Genomic DNA, 10,000 nt, shown 5'->3' on the forward strand with positions numbered 1-10,000 from the left:
GGACATTGTCATTACCCAGCTGCACTTGCTTTACCTGTGCTCTTGCTTCCCTTCCACTGTCTTCCGTTCCAACCTCTTCTAACTTTTTCCTCATAGTGTAACTAGAGTTTTACCATAGCTACATTTGGGTGCTGAATATCCTCTCAGAGCCTTGCGCTGGACTAAATATACCAAATACGTTAATCCAGTCATGTTTGATAAAATTTAGTGAAGCAACTATCGTATTGGAAGTACATCTGTACATGAATTTGAGTAGATGATGGTGTGTAACTTTATTGATTTTTTATGAACTGAGCAATAATCATCAAATGTTTTGTCAATGACTGCATTTTAAAAAAATTGCTAATTACTACTGCAGACAAGTGATGGCATGGTTGGTGTCCCAGGGACTAGTGGCATTACTCCTGCACCAATTTCTGCTTCTCAGCCTGGGTCAGGTGGTCCCACTCCACCTTTGCACTGTACTCCAGAAAATACTTATGTAGCAGATCAGCCCCGACTCTCGCAGCAAAATTCTTTAGAGAAGAATGACAGGTATATTAAATTATTTTTCCTTTTCTTTGGTATGGGTGATTAAAAGCTAGAAGCAAAACTTATAAATGTATAAACTTTATACTGAAGAGAAGACACTCGAAAAATTTGAAGATTTTTTTTTTTCTTTTTTTTTTTTTAAATATTAAGATTTCCGGAATAAACTTGCACTAATAAGAGCCTGGGAAGAAAATGATTGGAAATTCTTCACAAATAAAAAGTATTAAAAGACTAATACGTGTAGGTTAAGGCATACAGAGGAGTAAAATGAATGTAAAGTACAGTACATACAGTATTTATAATCTTAGCATTTGTTAAACATAAATTAGTAAATATTTGATTATCAATCATGTACCAAAAATCAATAATAGGCAAAAGGGAAAATTATAACTGCCTTTAAAATACATGTACACTAAACTACTTTCTGCACATCAACAAAAACAGAATTGTATAAAGGAAAACCAAAGAAAGTTTTGATCAAAGTCAAAAGAAGAGTAAAGGAGGATTTAATATCAGTTAATGAGTCAAAGGGGTTTTTTTTTGATAAAGAATAAAAAATCAAGCTTCTGAGAAGACAAGTTTTATGACTAAAATTTGCCCATTAAGGTATTTTAACAAAATTTTGGGAAATATTTAGCCATAACTAGTCTTTCAAACAACTTAATGGGTGTAATTTCTCTTTCTTTCAAAGCATTACGTCAAACAGCAACTTATCTGAGCTGGCTCGCAAGTTGCAACAACTGCAGACTACTGGAGGCTCTGTAACACCTTTGACATTGCCACCAACCCACACTGTACCACCTTTTAATACTCCTTTATCAGCACCAAGCCATCCAAGTACTCCTACTATGTATAGTACTCCACCTACTTTCAATCAAGACCTTAATATGCAGCTTGCTGGGGTAAGTGAAAATTTTATAATTCTAGTATACTTTACAGGAAATAAATATAAAGAGGCTGAATAGATTTATAGGTTGTGCTGTTAATTTTTAGCCACATCCCAGTTTCCTTGTTTTATTTTATAGTGATGCTTTTGCTTTAGTATTTCTATTATGATTTTGGCTTTTCACATTTTTCCCAGATATTAACCAACTATCTTACTAATGTCGATAGTTTTATTTATCATGCATTTCATTGAAACCATAATATTTTTTTTTATTGTTCTCAGCTATAAGAGTGCATGACAGTACTATTTTTTTTCACAGATACTGTAGTTACTTCTAGCTTTATAGAAAATTAAATTTAATCTTTTGAAACATTGTCAAGAGGAAGCATGATTTTAACGAGAAAAGTCCATTTCAAAACAGGATACTTTTTACTATATATTTTTTTTTTAAAGAATCTTCTCTGCTACTCTAAAATCTTTTTTCCTCGTTAATACCATATCAGTTTAAGTATAAGCTAGGGCTCTGATCTGTCTTAGGTGGGAAAATTGTGCGTTCAGTCGTTTTGATTAATTAAATAACTTAATTTCTTATAATTTATAGGATTTGCTTTAAATCACTTCTATGTTGATATGACTTAGTTGAAACACCAAAACAAATGGGTTCCATTTTGATTTTTATAACTATACAATTACCTCTCTTTCTGGTTGAGAGCAATTTCTTAAGGAATTAGTAATTGTAGGAGCTTTATAAAAATATCAATACTCAAGTGGAAGGATTAATCTTTCAATTCTTCTTAATCCATATCCACTTTTTTAAGTAGTCAAAGAGAGCCAAAGAAATAGATTTACATGTGAAATGTTTTAACACATTAATGCTTTATGAATTTGGAAATTATATTGATTTGGGTGATACTGCTATGAAAATTTTTCTTGTATTTTTTCCGATGTCACCAGCAGTTCAAATTTATTATAAATCATAGGTAAAGTGATTGTTTCCCTTCACATAATGGGTTTGAAAGTAAAAGAATGATCTAATACAAATATATGGGAGTGGTTGTTTTAGTAGAGTAGGAAAAATGGATCTAATATTTATCATTTAACCATGATCAAGATACAGCACATAATACAATTTTTATTCAAATATTTTCACACTCGCCACTCAAATTTAGACCACATTGACATTGGTGTTATTTGCTTAACAGGCAAGAGAAAATTGATAGTAGTGCTACACATGTGTCACCTGTATTCTCAGTTTAACAGCAAGTAACAGCTCCTATAACCTGCTATCATTTTATAAGAACCAGATACCTACATAAGTAAACTTCCATGTTAAGTAGAGTAATATAAAGTACAGCACTTAATCATTATTTTAATAAATAGAAACCGATGTAAGGTCGGTATAAACGAAGTAACTTGGATTTTATTTTTGTATTTAATACTTAAGGATGAGCTAAGCAAAGTCAGAACTGATGTATGTCGAACTGACGTAATGTGAGGTATTACTTTAAAGTGTTTGAATAAAAAAAATATATATATTTTGCAAAATAATTATTCTTTTCGCATTACAAACTTTCCATTCCAATACTTCGTAAATTATAATTTAGGAATGAGATTTACGATGCTTAAGAGTCTGAGAACTCTGCATGTCACCTACAGAATCCACAGAAAGGTCTTGTCAGCATATGGGATTAAATAAATAAATAAGAGCCTCTGTGAGAGTATAATGTCACCTAAAATGGGTAGGTCTACTGCTTTAGGATGACTAGTAGTTGCCAGTAACCCTGAAAGTCTACATCTAAATGGATGCCATGAATGAAAATATCGTTAAGTTCCCTGTCTACTACCAGTCCTAGACTCTCAGATTACGAGTTATAACCTTTGAATAGAATTATAAAAAAAAAATAACACCTGCTGGATCCTACACTTATATAACAGTTTTATTGTTAAGGTGACAGTAAAATACTTAGAACCGGCCCTCACAGGGTGGAAGGATAACAAGGATGGAGTACCAGGGAAATAGGGGGAGGGAGAGTGCAAGATACGAAGCGAGGCGCATGCCCAGTCCCGCGTGTCTGGTGGCCAACCATGACGAGTCGAGGAGAGAGCGCTACCCACGTCGACGCACGGAGCGTGTGAGCCAGGCCTCTACCCCAGGTGTCTTCCCACACTCCCTAAAAAAATGAGACTCAAGCCTACTACCCAATGAAGGGTGTGGGGAAAAGTCCTATAGGGGGAGGGGACAACCAAGGAGAGTGGCAGGCTTGAGATCAGGTGACCACTGTGGTCGGTCGGGTGGGACTACCCTCCGAGACACAAAGGAAATGCCCGATGAGGCAATAGGCATATGGCTTCCTGCTAAAGCATGCATATATAAAAAAATAATAATAATGATTACTTGACATAGGTGTTTTACAGTAAAATAGGCTACAGTATAACGACATAAAATTTAGTAAATAAAGGGGGGAAAAAGCAAGAGGAACACAGTGTAATATGAACGTATAGCTTAACCCTCCAAAATCGGGTAGCTGCCGACCTGGTCAGGAAAACTAAACTAATCTAAACAACAACTAGCCCTCCAAAATCGGGTATAATGCCGACCTGGTCAGGTAGTACAATGACTTAAGAATAATATCCTAAATAAAGTAAAACGTGTTCCGATTCCCCGCATAAAACTCAATAGGAACATCCTAACCAAGATATAAAAAACATACTGTATATCGAAGGGGAGGCTCATGGAGTAGGCTACCGTCCAAAGCCACGCACTGCTCGATCGGGTAGGCAAACTAACAGAACGCCAAAATAGCCTAAATAAAACTCAATGGTTTAAAAACTTCAATAACCATGCTAAAACACTGTATAAGATGTCTAGAGCAAAATAAATGAGACAATTAGTATTAGGAACTAATTGAAAGTCCTAACATCAAAGAGATTGGGAGGTAGCGACACCAAAATGGTTGCCAAAATCACCCATAAGGGAAGGCATCACACAAAGCCGCTGAGGCTAAAATTAACAATATTATTAATTCAACGTGTGTCGCTACCTAAAATTATAAAAACAGATAATTACAATACTTAACTTGGGAGTAGGGATCTCCAAAACGTCTGACATCTTGAAAACACAAAACACAAAGGCTACAAAAACAAACACGTCTGGCTACCACTGGTGTTAGAAAGGAATGTGGGAAGCAACGTGGGTAGTGGTAGGGGTTGGGGGGTTAGTCGTAGTAGCAGGCAGTAGTTGGATGTAGAACGGCACCTCGTAGTATCGGCGGATATTGAGGAAGGAGAGGTCTAATTGGTAAGGGACCTCTGGTAGTGGTTCTAACATGCCCCAGTTACTATACCAACACTATTAGAGTGAGCGAGCTGGGTTTATTCCTGGCATTCCTTGCAACTTTTTCTCTGGTATATTTAGCAATATTTATACCCTAGAAATGGTGCTATAAGGGGCATTTCACGGAGCGACACAGTTCGAGCCCAGCAATAGATTTTTCCTTCGTCAAGATCCCTTTATATAGCCTAAATTTTGGACAAGGACTCTAAAGTGTGAATTTTTATTATCTGTTATATTCCTGTTGTTTGACTGTGCTGCCTTCTTGTCCTTCTATGAAGGAATCCAATTAGGTTGAGGCTGCCTCAAATTTGTCCTTGTTGTCTTGATCGCAATTGATTCCCATCAAGGTTTACCAGGAATAGAAATAGTGTGTGTTCCTCCATAAGCATTTCTGGTAAAATATTGGGAGTTCTCTCTCTTGAACAACATTTACTAATGCTTATTGAATCACTTACTTCATGCTTTATGGACACTGGGTTATCATTTTTTATACGGCATTCGATTTTGACAAGGAACATATTTAGATAAAACAGCCTTTACCCCTTTTTTTAAATGGCATGAAAATTTGGTGAAAACCACATAAAAATGGCAGGAAGTGTAGAATCTTTTTGATGAAGTCACTTGATATCAAAATATGCCCTGTATTACACATGATGACATTCCGGATAGGTCATTTGAAAATAGTATTATTATTACTTGCTAAGCTACACTCTCTCTGTACTTACAGTATTTGTATTTCACATGGAAGCTTATTTATGTAGATATGTGGTTTATAAATGATAGTACAGTAGGTTGTATGTACTTTTTCATGGTTATTACGTGTAGTGAAAGTATAAGCCACTTTATAAGAATAAAATCAGACCTGCATAAAAAATCACATTACATCGGATCTCTAGCAACAAATTTATATATATATATATATATATATATATATATATATATATATATATATATATATATATATATATATATATATATATATATATATATATATATATATATATATTATATATATATATATATATATATATATATATATATATATATATATATATATATATATATATATATATACATACACACACACACACACACACACACACATATGTGTGAATACGATTGTATGCATGCATATAATAAGGATTATGGTAAAATATTCAAGAACAATTGTTGTCTGCTGTCAACAGACCATTTGTTTACTGACTTGGTACAAGTGTACACAATAATGAAAAAGACTTGAATTGTACATATAAACTGGCACCATGTGTCTGCAATATGTGGTCTATCATTGTTCCCCATTTTCATTTTATTTTCAACCATAGTTCTATGTGAATTTAGCAAGATGCAAAATATGGTTGTGGTAAATATATATATATATATATATATATATATATATATATATATATATATATATATATATATATATATATATATATATATATATATTCATATATTTAATATATATATATATATATATATATATATATATATATATATATATATATATATATATATATATATTCATATATATATATATATATATATATATATATATATATATATATATATATATATATATATATATATATATATGTGTAGAAATCACGAAAGCTGACACGTGATGAATATAAAATGTATTATAGCCACGAAAGGAAAAATGAAAAAGACTTGATTGGAGTTAGTACTTTCATCCACTCAAGACATTATCAAACTCAGCAATGAGAATACATATACAAAGACATCGTATTTATACAGGAGAAGGGGATCCAACAGCTGTCAGTTTCTTAATAATTCCGGAGAAGTCAGATTTTAGATAAAAGGATAATACTGGATTAACGGAAAACAGACCTGGACTTAGATTCAAATTTCTACCTTGAGTACAGGAGATTAAAAATGATTCAACAATATTCCTTTGGAAATAGTCATTTACATGGATTACTTTTTCCGTCTTTGACCAACCAATTCTGTGACTTGACCCTAACCAGTGGGAGGCCAAGGCATTATTAAGAGAACCCCTGGAGACGGCCACCTGATGTTGTTTTAATCTGACTGGTATACTTTTTGATGTTTGGCCAACATAAAATAGGTTACACTCTGAACAAGGAATGCTATATATTACATTATTATCATTTCCAGAACTATTCTTAATTAACATGTTTTTTAAAGTACAATTATATTTAAACACTACAGCAATATCTAGTTTTTTCAAAAGGGGTATAACATCTAAAAAACAAACATGAAATGGCAAACAAAGCATATTATTAATTGTTTCCTTTCTCTCTAATTGGACACTATAAAATGTTTTCTTAGCCTTATTCATACATTTTTCTAAGAAATATTTAGGATAACAAAGATCTGTAGCAATTTTTTCTATTTTAGTGAACTCCTCCTCAATGTAATCTGGGCTACAAATTCTCAATGCCCTAAGGTACATGGAGGAAAAAACTGAATGCTTAATATTTTTAGAGTGACCGGAGTAAAAATGTACATATGAAAAATTATTCGTAGGCTTTCTATATATGGAAAACTTAAATTTATCTGTTTCTCTAACTATTAAAACGTCTAAAAATGGGATACGGTTATTTTCTTCATTTTCTATAGTGAATTTTATTGATGGTACTAATGAATTAATGATTGAAACAAAGCCCTCAAGATTAAAATTTTCTTCTAAAATACCTAGAACATCATCAACATATCGATACCACACAATTTGGGAAGACCACACTGAAGGGATTAATCTAGATTCAAAAAATTCCATATATATGTTGGATAAAAGTGGAGACAAAGGATTACCCATAGCCATACCAAAAACCTGTTCATAGAAATCTCCATTAAAACTAAATTTACACTTTTTAATGCACAAACAAATGAGCTCAATAATAGTAGGGGTTGATAAAGGTAAATCATAAGCATCTAAAATACCCGACAGGAAATCCAATAAGTCATCAACCGGCACTTTGGTAAACAATGAAGTTACATCAAAACTTACTAATCTATGTCTAGACGTAAGGTTAACGTTTTGTAATTTTTCGCAAAGATCAACAGAATTTTTTATATGAGAGGTTGAAATAGATCCTAAGATCGGGGAAAGTAATTTGACTAAATATTTGGATAATTTATAGTTAATAGAACCTGTAGCACTGATAATTGGTCTGATTGGATATCCTGTTTTATGGGTTTTAATTAAACCATATAAATAAGGCAAAGACGGACCAGTAGAGATAAAGGCATTAATTAAGGATTTTTCTTGTTTTAAGATAGATTTTAAGTTTTTATTAAAATCTTTGATGACCTCGTCTAAGGGATTAACTCTTAATTTTATGTAAGTAGAAACATCAGATAAAAGTACATACATCTTTTCTAAATAAGTTGTTATCCTAAATATTTCTTAGAAAAATGTATGAATAAGGCTAAGAAAACATTTTATAGTGTCCAATTAGAGAGAAAGGAAACAATTAATAATATGCTTTGTTTGCCATTTCATGTTTGTTTTTTAGATGTTATACCCCTTTTGAAAAAACTAGATATTGCTGTAGTGTTTAAATATAATTGTACTTTAAAAAACATGTTAATTAAGAATAGTTCTGGAAATGATAATAATGTAATATATAGCATTCCTTGTTCAGAGTGTAACCTATTTTATGTTGGCCAAACATCAAAAAGTATACCAGTCAGATTAAAACAACATCAGGTGGCCGTCTCCAGGGGTTCTCTTAATAATGCCTTGGCCTCCCACTGGTTAGGGTCAAGTCACAGAATTGGTTGGTCAAAGACGGAAAAAGTAATCCATGTAAATGACTATTTCCAAAGGAATATTGTTGAATCATTTTTAATCTCCTGTACTCAAGGTAGAAATTTGAATCTAAGTCCAGGTCTGTTTTCCGTTAATCCAGTATTATCCTTTTATCTAAAATCTGACTTCTCCGGAATTATTAAGAAACTGACAGCTGTTGGATCCCCTTCTCCTGTATAAATACGATGTCTTTGTATATGTATTCTCATTGCTGAGTTTGATAATGTCTTGAGTGGATGAAAGTACTAACTCCAATCAAGTCTTTTTCATTTTTCCTTTCGTGGCTATAATACACAATATATATATATATATATATATATATATATATATATATATATATATATATATATATATATATATATATATATATATATATATATATATATATATATATATATATATATATATATATATATATATATATATATATATATAATGTTGTAGGTTCTCATTCATTTTGGGTTGGTATGCAGTGTTTTAAATCGATTCATAATTGCTGATTACTAACAGGTCTAAGATATTATTTGGTACTACTTTACTCTTAATTTCAACATGTTGCTCCAACACAATGCATTATCAAATATTATTAGACTATGTACAGGTGAAGAGATAGTAATTACTTTTGCTGCTATTCGTTTACTAAACACCTTTTAATATATTTGATTATTAATCAGCTTTGTATTTAATTCTCATCATATTTGTACAATTTAATAATCAGTGAGTTACTGAGCTAATCATTATACAGTGCAAATGAATCCTCCTCTGTATTTGATAAATCTGGCTTTATAGCTTGATGTTTTTCACTAATTTTAAAGGTAAATTTTATAAATAGATAAGAGGTATTAAACAATGTAACCTTAAACTGTTTCAGTTATTCATATGCAATCACTTTAAGACACATTTATTCTTTTCAACTTGATACACTGTACCAGACTTGTGTTTCTTCAGTTTGTCTTTTCATTCTCTCTCATCAATGTAGTGATAAGTGAAATTGGATGTGACGTGGCTTTTTGGTAAATAATGTGTATTTTTCGGGGGAAATAGAAGCTGTACAGTTGACCCTCATTTTGTCCTACAATAAACATTGAGGAATGATTTTATGTTGTACCATAATAAATGGTAACATACAAGGTTTTTTTATCAAAGAGGGTCCACTGTACATGATTTGAGGCCTGATAGCAAAGTGTTGTAGGTGCTGAGTTCTGGGGCAACGCGGAATACACGGGCCCTCTGGTCACCATCTGTGAACTACAACACCTGCCCTGCCTTCTTCCACGTTTTGGCACCAGAGGTGGGCTCCACCCCACAGGTGGTTTGTTGGCAAAGCTGATGGGCTTTATGCTACTGATCCTATGGCTTTTCAATACTTTATCTTACGTGTGATGCTTGCCATAATCATTAGGCTGTGCTGTAATGTTTGTTGGTTTATATGACATATTAGTATTTGAGGAAGTAC

At 32.4% G+C, this 10,000-nt stretch overlaps 1 protein-coding gene across 17 annotated transcripts in view; it reads left to right on the forward strand.

Annotated features, from left to right (window-relative positions):
• LOC137620550 (serine/threonine-protein kinase WNK1-like) overlaps positions 1–10,000 on the forward strand; it is a 524,046-nt gene that overhangs the window by 475,162 nt on the left and 38,884 nt on the right. For 16 of the 17 annotated variants that reach the window (XM_068350804.1, XM_068350794.1, XM_068350795.1 and 13 more), the window contains 3 exons: positions 359–534; positions 1,223–1,433; positions 9,737–9,835. In XM_068350804.1, the coding sequence (XP_068206905.1) occupies positions 359–534; positions 1,223–1,433; positions 9,737–9,835 (486 nt within the window). The remainder of the gene's footprint in view (positions 1–358; positions 535–1,222; positions 1,434–9,736; positions 9,836–10,000) is intronic. The other variant, XM_068350790.1, reaches the window with a different exon arrangement.

This window comes from Palaemon carinicauda, chromosome 27, assembly GCF_036898095.1.
Source record: "Palaemon carinicauda isolate YSFRI2023 chromosome 27, ASM3689809v2, whole genome shotgun sequence".
NCBI classification, from domain to species: domain Eukaryota; kingdom Metazoa; phylum Arthropoda; class Malacostraca; order Decapoda; family Palaemonidae; genus Palaemon; species Palaemon carinicauda.